We start from the raw sequence: 21,092 nt of genomic DNA, 5'->3' as shown, positions 1-21,092 counted from the left end.
CGCAGGAGCGGATCCCTGATTTGTGTTTATTTATTTTTTTATTTATTTTTTTTTTTGGGGGGGGGGGGGTCATCAGTAAACAAAAATTCCATCTGCGAAACTTGTTGACAAGCTAAAAAAAATCGTAATTTTCTTTCTCAAACCTGAAAACTTATTGGGGGTGGGGCTCATTTCCTTTTAGTTAACTTCATAGATATGGTTCTTTCTACCAACCTTCTAAATCAACTCTAGATCTTTAACAGGGGTCTACGCTCTACGAGGAGGGGGTCCGAGGTCATTTTCATCTTTTACTTACTTTACTCTAGATAACTCCGCAAATTCTGAGGGAGGAGACTGGGCCCCCTCTCCGACCCCCTCTAGATCCAGGCATGTGGACGTGGAATAAATAAGAAATGGAGTTTTAGAGCATTCTGGACTAGTGACGGTAGAATTTTCACAAAGCTCTCTGATAAAGGTCACAAATACCTAATCCGATCAATTAAAGAGTTGCACGAACTTGAACAATTTAGAATCTACACTACCCCAGGATGCTTCCACATAAGTTTCAGCCTTTCTGGTCCAGTGGTTCTTGAGAAGAAGATTTTTAAAGATTTTTACTACATATTTCAATGTAAAACTTGGATTCCCTATTGTGGCCCCGCTCTACCCTGTAACCAGTATTAGCGACTTGTTATTAAAATGTGTCTAAAATAATTTACCATGGTTACTGACTTCAACTCTCATTAATAAAAACTAAATAAGAATACCTAAAATAAAGTATGAATTCACTACACGGTAACAGTTTGAAATTAAAAAAAAAAAAAAAAAAAAAAAACCTTCTCTCTCCTTTCATTATTACAGTATTACCACTGTTTTTTGGAAAGCCATGTATATAGTTTTCACACTGTTTATATTCAACAATTCTGCCCCTACGCATCTTTTTTGTTTAGTGACACACATTTGCCACTTTTGTTATTTTTATTTTCAACTTGTTTCATTTATCTTTGTATATACGCTTTTGTTCTTTGTTTTTGCTTTATTATTATTTTTACTCCTTATTTTGTTGTCACAGTTTATCCAACATGTTAAATTATTTTGATATTTGTCATTGCTTGCGGCTCATACAATCAAATTACGTCATTTCTTCAAAATTTTTAGCCAATGACAGGTAACACAGTGTCACAATATCGAGCAGCAATAGGAATTTATTACTCAAAAACCAGATGCACAGTCAAATCAATGCTATTCTGTATCTTTGATTTTAGAAACGTACTTTTGTATTTATTACATGTGTATAACTATTACTTTCAAATGTTCAAATGTATAGCCACCCAGAGTATGAAAAGCTCTATTCATGTATATTTTTGCTTGCAAATTATTCATCTACTATTATTATTGTCTGGCGACATTGAAACCACCCCTGGTCCGAATGGTGTTCCTATTCATAGTTTAGATATTCTTCACCTTAACATTAGGAGTATTAGAAACAAAATAGAAAGCTTAACCACTTATATAACTGACTTCGATATCCTATACTTTACAGAAAACACACTTGGACGCAAGTATAAGTAATTGCGAGATTTCAGCTGAGGGATTTAATACAATATTTTGAAAAGATAGGAATTAGCACGGAGGAGGAATTCTTGTTTATATATCTGAATCTCTTCGAGCCATTAGACGCGATGACCTTGAACCCACTTTAATAGAATGTATCTGGTTAGAAGTGTATGTACCTACCTGTAATTTTTTTTTTTTCTGTGCTGTGTATATCGTCCACCAAATAGCAACAAATCCTTTTGGAATAATCTTATGTGGTCTATAGAAAAAGCTTCTGATATTTCCAGTAAAATAATTTTAGTTGGAGATCTTAATGTAGATTTCTTTAACATTCCTCGAACACACATCATGAATGAAATTCTGTTAAAATACAATCTCATAAACACTATCCATGAAGACACTCGTATCACGAGCTCATCGAACACACTTATTGACCCAATTCCAGATATTTCAGTTCTTCACTCAGGCGTGTTACACACAGACAGTGCAATAAGCAATCACAAAGGGAAATATATTTTTCTTAAATCAAGCATTAATCTAGACCAATCTTATGAACGTAAAGTGTGGGTATATAAAAATGCGAACATAGACAAACTAAATTTACTTATTGAAAATACCGACTGGGCAAACCTCATTTGTAATGCACAAAATGTTGATCAGGCAACTGAAAACTTCTCTTTGGCATTCATGAATATAGTTAGACAATGTATACCAGAAAAATCTGTTATTATACGGCCGAAAGATAAACCATGGTTTGATTCTGCATTGCGCAAAACTCTTCGTATAAAAAATAGACTTAAACGAAAAGCCCCAAAAAGCAAAAAAAGACTCTGATTGGACAAATTTTAAACAAGTGAGAAATAAGTTTAACAATATGAAAAAAACGTGCAATTGAAAATTACAACAATAATCTAGAATTATATGTTACTGACGCTAGCAAAAACAACTCGAAACTATACTGGAAATTATTGAAGGTTGGTTTTAAAACCAAGGTTACCTCTGATATTCCACCATTACAATATATAACAGATATTGGTTGTACAAATATTGCTTATTCAAATGAAGAAAAAATAGATGTACTCAATAATTATTTTACATCTGTATCATGTGTTGATGATAGTGGTTCAGAATTACCTGAGGCATATCATGTATGTAACAGTGAAATTAGTAGTATATGTATTATTGAGCAAGAAATAATTGATATTGTAACAATACTTCCTACAAACAAAGCCGTGTCAAGTGCGTGTTTTATGTTGTATGCGTCGAATCTGGTTAAAACTGGTTTGGAAATTATGAAACGTTAATGATTAATGATATTTTCTTTAAAAACACATTTTTTTATTGTTTAAAATTTGTTTGAAGCGCTCATGTTGGACAGACTATAGTGTATAATGAGTTAATCCGATCGGGTAGTAGATCACAGACGAACAGACCGACTCATGGCCACTCATGAATACATTTAACAGGGCATTAATATTAAAATATTAATTCCAAACTTCAAGTTTACTAAATATGGTTCAAAAATTGAAGTTTTCGCAGACAGAAAGGTGGACAAAAACATTATGCCCAGATCTTCGACCTTCTAGAAAGTACTGATGATATATAATCCCAAAACTTTTAAGAATTCATGAGTTTAGCAAGTGTAACTTTTCTTTATTGCGTGGAGGGTTCTACGCTTCAGGCAGAAAATATATAAGCGAATTGAAACCGGATGCAATGCAGCTTGCACATGCACCTGAGCGCTTGACAGATCGCTAAGACAACTCGCTCTTAGGACTATGCACCCCAGTCAGAATCGACTCATCGTCGGGAAAACTCGTTATATTCACACGTACATGTACATGTACATGTATATCTCGCCTAAGCATATGTATTTTAAGTGATCGACTTACACGGAAAGTTTACACTTCCTTTAATCTAATCAACAATTCTAAATACCATATAGGTACAGTGTATATATTTAATTTGCTGTTCTAATTATAAGCTCGGAATCTTGATTAGTGAAAAAAAAATGTTATAGCTTTGTAAATTGTATGAAGTATAGAAGAAATATTTAATATACGTGTATTCGCCAATTTAGACAGGGAATATCTATGATACAAGTAACTTATAGAGAATTAAGTGTTGGTGGGTTGGGGTGGGGTTGCTGATTCATATGATCTTATAAAGATAACATCCACTTCGGTATGTGAATAACCGTCCCTTTATTCTGAGGTCACTGATCAAGCCAATATTACAATTAATAATAGATGTGTAGATCATAAGACTGAACTTTTGTCCCCTGCTTTTACTGAAAGTGGGGGATATTATTTTCGGTCCGTCCGTCCGTCCGTAGGGCAGTCCGTCTGTACACATGTATTTCTGTCTGCCTGTAATATTATTGTTTCCGCGCGATATCTCGAGAAGCTTTTGGACTTTTGCAATGAAATTTTACACAGCAATTTCCCATGGCGTAAGAATTATATAAATTTTGAGGTCAAAAGATCAAAGGTCAAGGTAGTAAATTCATAAATTCTGTCTGTTTTAACACTTTCGTTTCCGCGCGATATCTCGAGAAGCCTTTGAGATTTTGCAGTGAAATTTTATACCACAACTCCCTATGGCTTAAGAAAGACCCCTATTGATTTTGGGGTCAAAAGGTCAAAGGTCAAAGTCGTAAATTCATACATTCTGTGTGTGTGTGTGAAACTTTCATTTCCGGGCGATATCTCAAGAAGCTGTTTTTGCAATTAAATTTTATACCTTAACTCCCCATGGCTCCGCCCACCCTTCTTAAAGTGTCCCCCCTCGGACCCGCCCCGCCCCCCCCCCCCCCGATCACTGCATGCTCTTTTTCTTTTTTTCCCTTAAGCGGGGGACACAGATTCTCTGAATTAGCTTGTCCTGATTACACCCCAACAGCATATTATTCTACGTCAATGTAACATTAACTGTACAAATCACAAACACTTTTTATTGGTAAGAATACAATTCAATTAAAAAAGAGAACAAAAAACCAATATTCAATACAGTCAATTTATTCTAACAGCTTGGTCAGTTTCGTATTACTTTGAATTTAAAGTCGACCTTCGAAACGTTTGGGCCGGAATGTGTCGAGCACATTCTGTCGTCGGTGACAACATGTACTGTGAACATATGCACACTTTGTCGCCGATATATTATTTACTAAGGTCGTGAAAAGAGAGAGAGAGAGAGAGAGAGAGAGAGAGAGAAAGAGAGAGATTGACACACACACAGAAGGATAGGCAAAGTGTAAGGCAGATTAAGTAAACAAGCTGTATTTATTTAGCATAACTCGAAAAAATGTAGGAAAAAAGTTTTGGTCAGAAAATTGTGTCCAGGATTGGTGTACATCACTATGATATGTCAAGATACCGTATTTCTTGAGATATCTGATAAATCAGTCTATTCTTTTTCCTCGTTATATATACTTGGAAATAGATTTTTTTCAGTAGTAATGATTATTGGAAATTATTTTTTGCGTGATTCTTATTCATGTGCCGATATAATTGGTGTTGGGGTTAACATTTTTTGCTCACCTGAGCTGAAAGCTCGTTAGCTTTTCTGATCACATTTTGTCTGTCATCCTTCTGTAAACTTTTCACATTTTCAGCTTCTTATTATTATAAGTAGATCTACTTCTGGGCCAATTTCAACCAAACTTGCCACAAAGCATCCGTGGATAAAAGAGATTCAAGTTTGTTCAAATGAAGGACCATGCCCTCTTTCAAGGGAAGTATAGTTATGAATTAGTGAAAATTTAGTGACATCTTTTAAATTTTTTTCTCAAGAAGCACTTTGTAAGAAGAGTTAAAATTCATATGAAAGCTTTCTTATAAAATGTAATTCAGTTCTTTTATATCATGCCCCTCGGGGAGAAGGGTGGGGCTACAGTAGGTTATCAAAGTTTTTCATAGAATAACTCTTTCAAAATCTTTTAAAATTCTGAAATACGCATGCTTTTTCTTTTCACTTGCATCCAATAACTTACTGCCCGACTATTGCATTTTCACGTGACCCACAATCATATATATGTAGTACTGGATAATGCCGATGTCGGCCGCTAGTGAGTGTGGATCGTGATTGCTGATCTGAGGGAAGAAATTCTGTGGATTTTCTCCGGTGTAGCTTTAGACTGAACTGAATCGAAGTGCAATTAACGCTAATCTTTATATTACCCATGAGAGTGGTGCGAGGCAAATGATGTCAGCAGTTTTGAGGAAAGGATGCAAAACTTTTACAAATTTCAAATTAAAGCTTTAAAACTTTATTCTCAGAGAACAATATGAGGCCTTTCAACATTTTTTGGAGGAGGTGGGGGAGGTGATGATTTCAATATCCTACGTGCTCAATAATAATAATGAGTAAAACTATAAAATAAACATATGGCAGGAAATAAACGAGTAAACAATAAAATTTTAAAAAATAAAAAAAGAAAGAAAATAAATGTTCGAAACTGTAACCCCTAATTTGATGTTATAGACAGCATAAGTACTGATTTTACCCCATTTCATTGACCATGCAAGTAATACCAATTAAAAAATACATTTTTTCCCATACAAATGTCTGGAAATGGATACGGGGTGGAATGGGCTGATATAAGGGCATAGATGGAAAGGAGAATGTCTGTGAAAAAAATATTGAGAAATGTGTCTTTAAATGCGTAGTAGAAAAGGTGTGAATAGGCCACATTTCCCTTCTAGATCTTCTGAAGGGGTAAGTGAAATATGCAGGGTAGGGTACATGTAACTTGCGGTGTTTTAGCAGGACTTGCACACTATGGATTCTCCTTAGATTCAGAAATATTTTGGGGCTTGAATAAAAAATTGCTATGTTCCAAGATTAATTTAATTAATTCTGCATAAAATTGAAATACATTCCACATGTAAGAAAAGAAGAACGCATGGTAACAAAATAATTGACCATATTTAATAAAGGAAAAGAATGCTATAAATGACATTCGAAGGAAATATTTGTGAAAAGTTTATTTTTTCCAAGCTTCTAGCTGCAATCATTTTTTCTCGAATCATTCTTAGGGGAGTACCGGTAGCACTTTTATGGAGTTCAGCTCAAAGCTAAATTGGCACGGAATTCTTGGGATGCATCTGACAGTGAATATCGCCACCCTGTACATATTTTCGCCGGCGATAATATGTACCTGGCTACCCTTACTGTACATGTCGTTCATTGATACAAATTAACACCGACGACAAATTGATACTTTTTTCCCTTTATGAAGAATGGACGATGGAATGGTCCATGCATACATATCGGCACATAATGTCATAATGTGATAATACAATGTAAGTGCAGCGAACTTCTACATATTTTATCACCAAAAATATCGTTTTAAAGAATGTTTTACTGGGGTAGAAGAAAGAGAGATTCTTTTATTTTTTTTTAAAGAATCTATATCTCTTAATCATGTTAATCATCATCATAAGAACAACCCGAATACACGTTTTACATGCAATATGGCATTTTTATTGCAGCTGCTTCCACGGAGTTAAAAATGACACTTGTGCTTAAAAAAAAAAAAGATTTGTCATTTAGTGAACATGCAATCTCATGAAATCTTAATATTTGATTCTCGATTTGAATACGATTTTTGCGTATACTCACACGTATTGATGTACACAGAGAAATTTGGATTTATGAACTTAACAGTAGCTTATTGAAATATGCCTACTTAACAAGTCTGTATGAATTACACGTCAATAATATGTATACACATTTTATAGTGTGTAAGTGTTTGAAAGTTGCCTTGTATTTCAAGTTAAAACGTTATCCAACAGAATTATTGTTGAACACCACTAATTCTGTATCAGATGTAGGTAATTTCGGGAGGGTTCACGCTTCATTAAGAAGCTTCAATGGATCAATTCCCTCTCTGGGAGCGTAATCTTTTGATCTGAACTTTCATATCAACAAGTAGCCCTATAGAGCATACGGATAACATAAAAGTTTCTGAAGATATTTTTAGGTTTGGGAGTCTGATGCACAAACACTAAACATAATATGTCAAGATGACATTATTCTGAAGTTTGAAAATGAAGATACACTTATTTGTATATTCAGTTGTTAATAAAATTTGTTTAAATAACTGAAACCATCTTAAGCAGAAATAAAACGTGTATGCATACGCAACAATATTTATAAAATATCCTGTTTACACTTTGACGCGAGTGGAACTCAACACAATTTTTATAGGGAACGTGGTTTTTATTGTGAAAATTATTTAATACTCTATACTGAATCACACAATGTAACGCAAACTATAATCCACTGCACTAGTAAATCCCAAGATATAAATCCCAATGTATCAATTTGATAAAGTAATCCTTGTATTAATAGATAAACCTTTACTTTTCTTTAAGAAATAAAACCAATTTTATTCTACCATTTATTTACAGTTTAAAGAAAATAAAGAATCTTATGAACATAATGAGATTAATTCACCCCAACTTTTTTTATTCACCTCACTTACCTAATAATTTCCAAAGTTATATGTAATTACCAATGAATATTTTATTTTTTATTCAATTCCCTAATTAATCAATCACCAGAGCTACACCTTGGTAAATATTTCTGTGCGGCTCGGTGTTTACCAAAATTAACCAAGTCACCAATACACAACACCTTGGTAAATATTTCGGTGTAAAATTGGTGCTGGTGTTAATTCCCAGAAATAAGAAAAGTAATAGCCGTTTAATAATTTAGGCTATCACAAATAATTTCTCCAAAAGCCCTTGGTGTGCAATAATTTTACCAAGGATTTCGGTGAAATATCAGGTGCCACTTGGTAAATCCTAACCAAACTATAATAAATGTTTAATTACCAAATCCTCTCTAGCCCGTCTTAATTGTGCCTCCGACATCTTCAAAACAATCAACAAGTCTACAGAGCAATTGAACCCTATTTATACTGGTCATCCCCTCATTGACAGTTATATACTGCGGATTAATAGAGATGCTGGCTACCAAACTCCCCCTACCAGACGGCACCCCACTGTCAATAACTAGAAGTTGGGAAGCGATACAAATTAACAAACAAACATTAAGCAATGTATTTACACAGCAATTCACTACTGTAAAATTATATCATTAAACAATTATCAGGAAATATAAAGTTACAAAACTTACTTAGCAGCAAGCATAAGCGTAATCACGGAGGAAGAGCGGCTGAGGTTAGTGTCCTATCTTTTTTTTGAGAGGGCAAGGGAATTTTTGTGCCCACACCTACATTTCGGGTAGAATTGTACAAAAGAAGATATAGCAACATGTTAACTAGGAAATGCTCGTAGTAGGTTTCAAATTGTAAAACAAACTGTTACTTTATTTGCTTCTCAAATATTTAACTCAGTTGACACCCCCACCCCACCCCTTCCACGTAATGACTGCGTCTTCGGCAGGTTTGTGATGGAAAAATGATCTGAAAAAAGGATACATCGTACTCGTCCATTCCATTTTTTTTATGAGCTGCATACCTTCAATTACAGAAACGCGTCACGAAATACATATTATAAACTTTTTAAGCACCGTCAAATCACTAAATACAAGAAAGAGAATTTCATGTAGGGAATGCCCCCCTTTTCAACACTTATGTACAGATATGTGGAGTAAATTCATTGAATCTTGATTTTGGTAATCTTAGATTAATTTTATCATTATTTACCCAGTTCTGTTAAGGATTATAACAATAATAACTTGATTAATAAACATTAATAGTAGTGTACCTCATATTTAAGTAAGAGTTACAGCAACATAGAATATTCAAATAATTATATAGTTTGTTATATTTTCAACAGTGAAATACTGTAACATTTATTGAATGAGAGTGATTTTTTGGAACCCTCAGAAGGAACCTTTCACATTGTGAAAATAATGTTGGTTTCACATAGTGAAAATAACTACAGTAAAACTCGGTTATAGCGAAGTCCTGAGGACCTGTGAAATTACTTCGCTATATCCGTAATTCGTTATATCCGTATTAGGAATTCGTTAATTTTATATAGATGGGGATCCAAGAAAACTTCGCTATATCCGTGAATTCGCAATATCCGTGTTCGTACGAAACGAGTTTTACTGTACCGAACGCGCCATGTAATACAAAGTGGAACTTATGGGAAACGATCCCGGATTCTTAAGAAAAGGTTAATAGACCACGAAAAAGGTAAATAAATTATGTAGTTAAAATAATTTAACTGTGTCTCACGGGCTGCATTTCATTTCCGATATTATTGAAAAGCTTGAACTTTTATTTTCCGGTGTTCTATACTTTTCATATTCGGCAATAAAATTAAACTGGAAACTTTACTCGATATAAAATGTGTTCTTAATGATAGGTCTTCATTGACTACTGTATTAATATTCAATGAAGAAATATTGCATATGTTTAGCTTATGTGATTTAGATCTGGGATAGCCGTTCTTTTGTTTGTCTTTTTGTCTGTAAATATATTTTCGAAGTGCTACGTTTTCTACAGTTTTCGTCCAGTTTTAATATAGCTGCAGAACTGTAGCTCTCCGGAAAAAAATATTGACAGACCGGAAAGCTACAGTGCCACCCATTGAAAAAAGTGTATATTTATTGCGCACAGAAAATTACGCTTTTTCTCGATTAATTTCTCCGTGTTTTTCAAAGTGCCATCTCAAAATATTACTAACCATGTGTTTCTAACATATTCTTTTACTATTTCAACAACAAAACATTCCTTATAGCCATTGTAAATATCCCTCCTGGGTCTGAAATTGAAACCGTCGAAAATTTTGCCTATGTACACTGCCATTTTGGACGGCAAGATAATTCAGTCCAACGCGCTTCGTGCAGATATCAAATATGAGAGTAGTTGATAGAAATCAAAGGAATATTTTAATATCGAGCTTTTCTGCAGTTGAGGTAAGAATTTGGAGAAATTAATCCAAAATTGAGCGCAACTTTTTGTGCGCAATAAATATACAGTTTTTTCTATGGGTGGCACTATTGTAAAACTCTCGGGTAGCGACAAAAGTAACTGTGCTTCTTCCACGGCAGAAAAAAAAAAGTTACTAAAGAAACTAATATCAGTTGCACAGGTCAGTGCAAAACAAACACTAATACACGTAAACTGCAATAAAATGTAAACAAAGGTAATGTAACATAACCAACAGGAACACTTGTCGTACATTCCACGCAGGTATACCCCTGACAAGAAAGCAGTCAGTTGTAACAAATGCGAAAAGTATACCCCATTGCGTATATCGGAAATAGGAAAACTAATATGGCGTATGCATTTTTACGAGCTGTGCTTTGCATTTAAAAGCAATAAACATTGCGATTAAACGCAGTCTTTTTTTTGTTTAAACGCAATAATTACTGCGATTTAGGAGATTGGATCATGTTACAAAAAGCATTAAGAATACTCAGTAGTATAATTTTTTAATCTACACATAGAGCTTGATTAAAAATGAAAACAAAAAATGAGTGTTAGTGCTCTTTTTTGGCACTTTGGATCATTTTATATGACCTTTTTGCACTGTAATTATGTCTAACAAATATATCAATTTTTCGAAGTTTTTCCTTCAATATTTCTTATCCAAACAAATCAGAAAGTCTTATTTTATCCAGAATAAACACATTAAAATTTATGACAACGAATTTCAAATTACTTTGCATAGTCAATTATTTGACCTTTCTGCATTCAGAAAATGTCATTTTTCTGGCATTAAAAAAAATAACAAGCAATAAAATCATTTTAAAATATGCTATAGAAAACAAAGTTAATAAATCATTTGACTTCAACCTTAAACGTCAAGACGAAGTGATTATTTCAAGAATACGTATTGGTCATTCAAAAAATTAACATGCATACTTATAATATTAAAACGAGGGCTTGAGCCAGAATGTATATCCTGTGACTGTCCGCTAACTATTAATCATATTCCTTTGGAATGTTCCGATTTCTCGCCTATTCAAAGGAGACTTTTAGTTAATGTGAGAATGATGTAAAAACTTTCTTACAAATGTTAATACAATTTTAGAATATTTGCATGAAACTGGTTTTTACAGGAAAATTTAGAAGTAATTCAAGCAATTTTGATGAGAAATATACATAGCTCAATTTATTTTTTAACAGTTTACGTATTTTTAAGTCCGTCGGATAGGACATTAAATGGTGCCCCTTGTCAAGGATTACAACCCCCTTGGCACGTAAAGGATCTTTTCTCTGGATTTCGAAAAAGAGTAGGCTCATCGGGGGCCGCCAAAGAAACCAAAACTTTCAAAACCCGATCATATAAACAGAATTATCCACCGAAATATGGCTGAAATATTGCCGACTCGGCGTTAAACATTAAACAAGCAGTCAATCATTTTAGAATATAAAGATTTTGCTGAATTTCAGCAGAATGGTTAAAATTATATTATATATTCAGAAAAGAAAATTAAATATGGGGGTTTATGATGTAGTTTAAAAAAAAATATTAAAAATGTGTCAATTTTTATCATAATTAAAGTGAGGCTATTTTTTATCTGGACTTTCACAATAAATTTGCTATATTTGTCACAAGATGATAATAGAATTCATGGCAGATATTTTGATAAATAATTTGGGACCAACATAAAACATTTCACTGCACAAAATAACTCTGTGTGCAACTTGCATGGAAAAATAGGAATTCAAACTTAACAGTGGTGTAAATACTTCGAAAGAGAAAAATCTATCATTTTTTCTAAAAAAAAAAATAATAAAAAAAAAAAAAAAGTCCGTCAGAATATTTTTCTAATGCTTTTGGTATGGAATTTAATCTTGGAATTTTAATTGAATATAGTTTAATTGGCATTGTAGACTCAAATTTATTGTAAGAACTAAAATATTATGCAGATTTTTTTAAATAGAGATCGTACCAAAAACATGCTCAAAAGCTGAGGAGCGAACCTCTTTAAACGCAATTTTCTCAGCGGGTTTCCGTTCAAACCCTTACTCCTAAACTTATACCAAACCTCTTATAATTTTTGATATTCTTTTCTAACTTATAGAACAAGAATGAAAAATGATATATATGTTTTAATATCAACATACATGTATCACGAAACATTTTTTTTTTTTTTCAAATCTGTGTGTATCGATACCTATATCGTACAAAATTAATTATATATTCAAATTAGGTTGGTTTGTGAGGAAACAATAAGAGACATGACCCGCCCCAAAATCCTCTCTCAGGATCAAATTGAATCATTCTTCAATAATAATCCCCTAAATAATGACCATGATGACCAGTTATCAAAATGAAACTGTTCACAATGTACATGTAAGATATCACGCCATTTGCGTTGTCGGTTTATGATACAAAACACGATAGATGTGTTCGGTATAAAATTTATCATTTCTTTATTGAAAATTTCCTTCCATTGTCAAAATTCGAGTGTTGGTAAAATGGGTTGGTGCTGTCGGACCTGCACGGGCAAATTAAAAACCCGGGTTCTTAAATATTCTCCGTTAATACTCAGTCAATTGAATTGAAATGGGTGGATTATGAAGGTCGATCATAATAAGAATATTTATTAAATGAGATGTTTAACTTTTAGTAATTCTATTTGAATAATATTCAAGTTCTGTGAAATGGGAGTAAAATTTCTTGTCAAATTAGACATATATTTGCTTTCAAATATATTTTGTTGAGTGTTTTCTGCAGATAATAATAATCGGAATATTGCAGTTTTAGATTAGCCTTTTAATGTTTGTTGTGTCGACATATATCCATCAAAATTCAAACAATCTTTAAAATCTTCTTAACTACTGTACATTATGTAAACATTTTCACAGGGTGCACCCCCTTCCTGTAAATTATTAGGATCAATGCACAGGCACTTGACGCTTTAAACCTTTTTTTGATTGATAAAAATATCATCATATTATAATGGTATTATGGTATGGGATGGACATTATGAGATGAATGAAGTGATTATACCGGTTTCTGGGTCACTGTATATATGTATATATCGAATTGTGGGATACCTATAGTCACTATACCTGTTTGTGGGTCACTGTACAAATGTATATATAAATGTATTGTGGGATAAATAAAGTGATTATATGCCACTCTGTGGTTCACTATATTTAAATATGCATAAAAAATTATTGGATACGAAACATATAGATTAGATATATCTTGTTAAAAATCTCATAATATAAGGTTGATAAGCTCTGTGTTGAATAAATAAATAATACATTTTGGGATGGACATTTTGTGATTAATGTAGCAATCATACCAGTTTGTGGGTAACTATAATATATGTATATTACGAATTGTTGGATAAACAAGCGATTACATAAAATATATTGTGAAAATCTCATAGTATTAATTTGATAACCTGTATATTGAATAAAGAAAAAAAAAATACGTAATGGATTGGACATTAAGGGATCAACGCGATGATTATACTTGTTTTTGGTTAATTAATAATTACGTTTAAAAGAAATTCTGGGATAAGTAGGCGTTTAGATAAAATATCTTGTTAAGAATCTAATAATTTCGGATGAAACGTTGCATAATGAATAAATAATTAATACACTTTCGAGTTGGACATTACGGGATCAATGTATAGTACATGCTAATACCTGTTTATGGGTCACTATATACACGAATTTACATGTATATGAGGAATTGTTTGAAAAGTAGGTGATTGCAAAAAAAGTGTAACATGCAAGAGTGTTATAATATAAGGCTTATTAGCTGTATATTGAATAAATGAATAAAATATTAGTACGATAAGATGAACATTATGGGATCAGTCTAATGAATGCACCAGTTTGTGGGTCACTGCATGTATATGTAAGAAATTATTGGATAAGTAGGTGTTATGCATAAAATAATCTTTTTAATAATGTCATAATATTGAATAAATAAATAAAATATTATGAGATGGACATTATCGGGCTAAGGTAGTAATTATACCTATTTTGTGTCACTATCTATGCGTATATAGAAACTGTGGGATATGTAGGCTCGGGGATGAAATCTCTTGTTGAGAATTTCTAATATTAGGCTGATAAGCTATATGTTGAATGAATAGATTATGGTAATAGTAAATATATTACGATAAGGGATTGACTTATGGGATAGATGAAGTGAATATACCTGTTTGTGGGTCATTGTATATACGAATTGTGGGATATATATATTGCATGTGATTATACCTGATTGTGGGTCACTGTATATATGTATATAATGAATTGGGGGATAAATGTAGTGATTGTACCTGATTGTGGGTCACTGTATATATGTATATAATGGATTGTGGGATAAATATAGTGATTATACCTGTTTGTGGGTCACTGTATATATGTATATAATGAATTGTGGGATAAATATAGTGATTATACCTGTTTGTGGGTCACTGTATATATGTATATAATGAATTGTGGGATAAATATAGTGATTATACCTGTTTGTGGGTCACGATACATGTATCTATGTATATATGATCTGTGGGATAAATATAGTGATTATACCTGTTTGTGGGTCATGATATAGATATGTTTATAACAAACTTTTGGATATGAAAGCATATACGTAAGATATTGTCTTTAAAATCTCATAATATAAGGTTGATAAGCTCTTTATTGTTTAAATTAATAATTCACGAATGGAAGGTCATTATGTTATAAATGTAGTGATGATAGCTGTTTGTGGGTCACTATATATATTTATATGTATATAACGAATTGTGGGACAGGCGATTGCATAAAAATATAGTGTAGAATCTCGTAATATTACTCTGCTATCCTATATGTTGACTCAATAAAAATACATTACGGATTGGACATTATGGAATCAATGCAGTGATTAAATCTGTATATTTACTTTTAAAAGTAAGAATTCAATGCTTAAATGTGGTTCACTATAAACATGTATATAAGAAAATCTGGGATAAGTAGGCATATAGATAAAATATGCCGTTCAATATCTAACAATGCTTAATGAATAAATAAATTATAAATAATACATTGTGGGGTGGACATTATTTGATAAATCATCTTTGTCACTATATATATTTGTGTATGTAAGAAATTGTGGGATATATATAGAGAGAGAGGATATCCCTAAAATATCTTGTTAAGAATCTCATAAATCGTATATCGCAGTGAGTCATTATGTAATATGACCCCAAAATACTTGAAAAGTAATATTTAAAATCTTATATTGAATCCAGCAAAACTGTTCTTAATGATTCATTCCATATTGTACATATGTAAATATACATATATATTTATATCAAACATTAATTCTTATGTCTTACATTGTGAAATGCAGCACATAATATATATAGCATATGATAATATTGTGGGTCATGATATTCATATATATAGAGCATTGTGCGATGTATATACTTTATCCCACAATGCTCTATATATATGAATATAATGACCCACAATGATATACAACATTTTTAATCTTATCTCAAAAATTATATTATATATTATATAATGACCATATATAACGCCTAAATCATGAATATGACATAGCTATGCAATGTAGAAATGCGAGATCCCACAAACCTGTTTAGAAGGTCGGTGCCCACAAACAACCTCATATACCTATATATATATATATATATATATATATATATATATATATATATATATATATATATATATATATATATATATATATATATATATATATATATATATATATATATATACAGAAGCAACCTTAGGTATTGTAGAACCAAGTTTGTTCAAATCATGACACCACCCAAAGGGTTTTGGCACAACAGAAGGTCAAAGATTTGCATAAGTATATATAGGAATCATCTTGAAAAAATCAAAGAAAAAAAAGCAATGATTAGTCATATTATTATAGGAGTATCCACAGGTACAGTGGCTGCAACGTTATTGTTGACAAACCAATCGTGTAGAATCGTTCGTGCAACGTGCGTGATCGTTCGTGTAACGTGGGAGATCCTGCGTGTATCAGGCTCAACCGATTGCCGTTTTAATTATGCGTGATCGTGAGGTTAGAAACGTACAAATTTCGTTTTTTAAGTTTTTTTTTTATCGGAATGTAATTTGTTAAACAAGCATTTCGATTGTCTGTCTTAATTGAAATAAGAAAAAAAATGGAGCTCTGTTTACAATATTGAACGAACTAACTATCGCTAGTAAGTAAGCAATATAGTAAGTTGTACAGTATTGTATTCTCCTAAAATAGCATTTTAAGAATGAATTTCCCTCTGATGTTAGTTATGTTTACTGCTAATTATAGTTCAAGATATTTTTTATATCAATGCATTAAAAACGTATATCTTTACAAAAAATAATAAATTATTCCCAATGCTTAAATAAATATTAATGATGGATATAGTTTTAATTCATTTTATGCCATTTTTTAAAATGTTATCCGCCCTTACCGCATATGAAAAAAATCAATAGAATCAAAACTCTCCATGTTCAAGGCCTTAATAGGATATGCAGCAATCGATCATAAATTACATCTGTACGTATCGAAAAGCTTTCAAAAATCACTTTTCCTATGTGGGAGAATTACATAAATAATTATTTGTAATCTTAAATAACGATTGCAAATTATTTAGTTTAAAAAATCCATTTTAAATAGTTTTTTTTTTCAAAAGTCGATAAATTGCACCAATAATTATTTGTAATATAAAATAACTATACAATTAGTATACAATTAGTAAGTCGTAATTTTTCGTTTTTGAAAATATCCACTCCTAAATATTTTTAATATTTTGCGTAAAGAATCGTGCGTTTGCGTTAGCAATCGTGAAAGATCGTGTAATGTGTAGAATCGTGTGCGTGAAGGATCGTTCGTGTAACAGGTTTAATCGTGCGTTAATCGTGCGAAATCGTTCGTGTAACGTGATCGTTCGTGTAAGTTGTCAACAATAATGTTGCAGGCACTGTAGTGTAGATTCAAATTTGTTCTAATTTACGGTGGGTAGGGTGGGGCCACTATGCCCAATTTGAGTTTTACAAAGGAATACATAGGGAAAAAATATTCAAAATTCTTCTGTTTAAGAACAGCAAAGTCATGATTAGTAATATTGATATAGAAGCATCCTGAAGAAGTGTAAATTTAGGCTTGCCCCCTCCTCCTTAAAACTTTTCAAAATACTGAACTGATTTCTGCTTTTTCCTAGCCAGTGTGCTCAGGTGAGCTATGTGGCCCATGGGCCTCTTGTTTAATTTAGTTAGAGGCTCAATAAATAAACAGAAAAGGAAAATAAAATGTAAAATAAATGTTTACTTTCTGTAGAGTAAAAAGACTCGGACAGTAACAGTAATAGAGCCAAGGTCTAGCATCAAAACTTTCGGAACACCTCTGGATACTTCCCAGCTTCGAAGTCTGGTTTCTGTCGCTCTTGGTGTGGAGAAGGAAAACCCTGTCATCGTTGTCAGCAGGTTTAATATTAATTTTAAGAATGCATTTAAATAGGTGAAGGCAAATCTTACCATTCTTTTAGAAAGGTTTATTGGACCTCTTTTTAATAAGTAAATAAAATTCAGTATATGGATTTGACGGAAAATTTCTAATTTCTAATTTTACCACTGAGTGCACGTCTATTAGAAAAGAAATCTGAAATTCTAACGGTTTCTTTAAATGAAATATATTTTGCCTTGTAGCGATGGAGCTTCCCTCTGTGGTGCCTTTTGTGCTGTTCATAACGTGATTCAACAAATGAACATGGATACAAACGTGGATGTTTTTACCTCCGTCAGACAACTTCAAATTCGAAGGCCCGAGTTCTGTTCAAGTCTTGTAAGACCTATTAAACTTATCATATAATATCTTACAAGAACAATAGTATTCACCTTAGATATTAGATGTATGTATGCACCAAACGTTATTCAAAAGCACAGTTTTCATTAATTCAATGATTCGTTTGAATGCGCAAAAAAAAGAAGGAAATAAGGGCTGTTAACTGTGAACAACTTTAATTTCAAGTGTATAATATTTCACCTTTTTTCACCTTTTTTGGTACATTTCACAGTGATTTTCATTTCACTTTCTGCAATTTTCTTTTTTTTTCGGAATGCTATATACCATTTTTGAAAACAAAGAAAGTTATGGTTAATTGTTTAACATAAATGTACAATGTATCCAATAACTAACTCAACAATTTTAAACAATATTCACAATGGCTTAACTTTTACGGTACATTCTTTGAGCGCGAAAAAAACAGACACCAATTATTATTCGCTATTATTTCATTTACGATTTCTCAGTTTGAAATCATGTGGATGAATTTTTGCAACTGAGGAATTGTTCTGTGTACACAATGAAATAAATGTAGTTCACAGAGAGGAATAATTGCGAGTAGAATACAGTCGCAATATTTCTTAAATGTTTGTTTACAGTGTATAAATCGGAAACAAAACATCTCAAAAACCAAATACTGTTTTTTATACCAACAAAATAATATAAAGTAGCATAATTTCAAAAACAGCAATATATTTCAGTATCAAACGTGTTTGCTTACAGGAAGAATATGGACTCATCTTCAAGGCCGTGGATGATCACATACAGAGAGGCACAGAAACATATACTCTAATCAATAGAAGCATAGTTCATCAAAAAGAGACTTACACATAATAATAATAAAATTGTAAAGCTCATCACTATATTTATATCACACTGTAACTGCCAACAATACCGGTGAAAAACATTATACCTTTGTATTGTACATTATTAAAGTTATTTGTAACCTTAAAGGATGAAAACTGATTAGAGATATGGTTTAGGGCTAGGATTTTGAGTTTAAAAATAGACAATATTCGTTGCATTGTAACATTTGCATACCTTAATTGTAGGATTATTATATTTTATGAATTTAATAATAAACGCTTTTATCATTAACAAAATTTTAATTCATACGTGAAAAAGAAAATATTCTTTCAAAATAAACAAAATGTCATTCTCATAAATATTTGACTTGATGTGCTCTTATAAAGAATGTTTTCAACTTATAATTTATTTATCTTATGTCATTGTATGTGGAAGATAAACATTTTCATTGCATTTCCTATAGGGCATAAAGAATATAACAGTTTATGTGAAAACCTTTGAAAGAGGGATTGTGCAATAAAACTAACTTTTATGACAAACTAAGTTTAGCAGCATTGTATCAACCATTAATGATAATGACATTGACAATGATAATGATTTTGACTAACAATAGAATGTTGGATTTAATAAGTGAATGGATTTTTGTTTTCTAATGATAAAATCATTACATTAATGATACACCACCTTAGCATTAATGATAAAACATTTACATAATTGTGTTAACATTTTTTCATTAGAGGTAAAAATGCTGCCACTAATGATAAAAAAAATGACAGAAAGAATATGCACAGTCTCCTCAACTTATCAAAAAACAAGGCTCGTGCATTAGCGAATACAGTTGACATTCGTTAAGGATACAATTTAAGTTTCAGTATCCAAATATCGCTTTTCCTTCTTTTACTTATAGTCGTTTGAATGCAGTAGGTGGGAGTTGTGCGGGAAAGTGTCTGTCCTGTTTACTATCATTATGGATTCTCAATGGTATATGATTCTGAAATACATTCTTGTACTTAGATTTTTACACCAATGTGAAGCAGTTGTGCTTTAATTAATTTTTATTATTTGCGCAAACAGGATATGGTGATTCCCAATGGGTTTTACCCCCTACAAGCCCAACTGTGATAAAGCTTAAATCAGCTATTCTGATGACATATTGTTAAACATCTCTTTGTCTGTCCGTTCGTTTGTTAGTACACTTTTAACATTTTGGACTTATTGTTAAAGAAAAATGGACCAATTTCAACCAAACTAACTACAAAACTTTTTTGTGTTAAGGCCGTCACGGTAGCTCAGTCTGCACAGCGCTCGCTCTGTGATCGGAAGGTCGTCTGTTCGAATCGATAAAAAAAAGTTACAGCTGTTCCTTTGCTAAGCGCTCGGTACTTTGAAGTGAAAGTTGCTTGTCCTTCGGATGAGACCTGAAAAACCGAGGTCCCGTGTCACGACAGGCGTTGGCACGATAAAGAGCCTCCACCTCTCAATGACCATGAGTGCCGAGTAAAGGTCTAAATTTGAAGCCCTTCGCCGGTTTATGGTGACGTCTATATATGAGTGAAGAATTTTCGAACGGGACGTTAAACAACATGCAATCAATCAATCAATCAATCCTTGTGTAAAGAAAATCTTATCAAAGAATACATAGGGATTTTTTTTCATCGAAAGAAGAGAAAATCCCTGATTAATCATATTTATACAGAAGCATTCTCAGATAGTATAGAATTTACTTTTATTCAAACCATTATCTAGGGATGTACGATGGAGCCACAATGGGCGATCAACTTGTTACCTTAGAATTTATAGGAAATCTTTAAATAATCATGATAAGTCATATCTATACAGAAGCTTTCTCAGTGGTTCTCATAATCAATGGTCCTCCGGAGCCTTCGTTTTTTTTTTTCCTTCTTTCTACTGGTTTAATTATTTGTGAGATATAAAATGTACCTATAAAAAGCAAACCCTTATACGTATTCTTTGGCATTGTTATTG

At 32.3% G+C, this 21,092-nt stretch overlaps 1 protein-coding gene across 1 annotated transcript in view; it reads left to right on the top strand.

Annotated features, from left to right (window-relative positions):
* The window catches only part of LOC133203149 (receptor-type tyrosine-protein phosphatase epsilon-like), a 48,744-nt gene extending 29,555 nt beyond the window's left edge, over positions 1–19,189 (top strand). The window contains exons 14-16 of the mRNA XM_061338994.1: positions 17,796–17,941; positions 18,164–18,299; positions 19,023–19,189. Of these exons, the coding sequence (XP_061194978.1) occupies positions 17,796–17,941; positions 18,164–18,299; positions 19,023–19,133 (393 nt within the window). The 3' untranslated portion in view covers positions 19,134–19,189. The remainder of the gene's footprint in view (positions 1–17,795; positions 17,942–18,163; positions 18,300–19,022) is intronic.
* The last annotated feature ends 1,903 nt before the right edge of the window (positions 19,190–21,092 follow it).

Source organism: Saccostrea echinata, unplaced genomic scaffold (assembly GCF_033153115.1).
Source record: "Saccostrea echinata isolate AGI-Se365-2 ecotype Australia unplaced genomic scaffold, CSIRO_AGI_Sech_v1 ptg000048l, whole genome shotgun sequence".
Lineage (NCBI taxonomy): Eukaryota > Metazoa > Mollusca > Bivalvia > Ostreida > Ostreidae > Saccostrea > Saccostrea echinata.
Note: the sequence above shows the minus strand (reverse complement) of the source record. Positions and strands in the feature narration are given on the sequence as shown.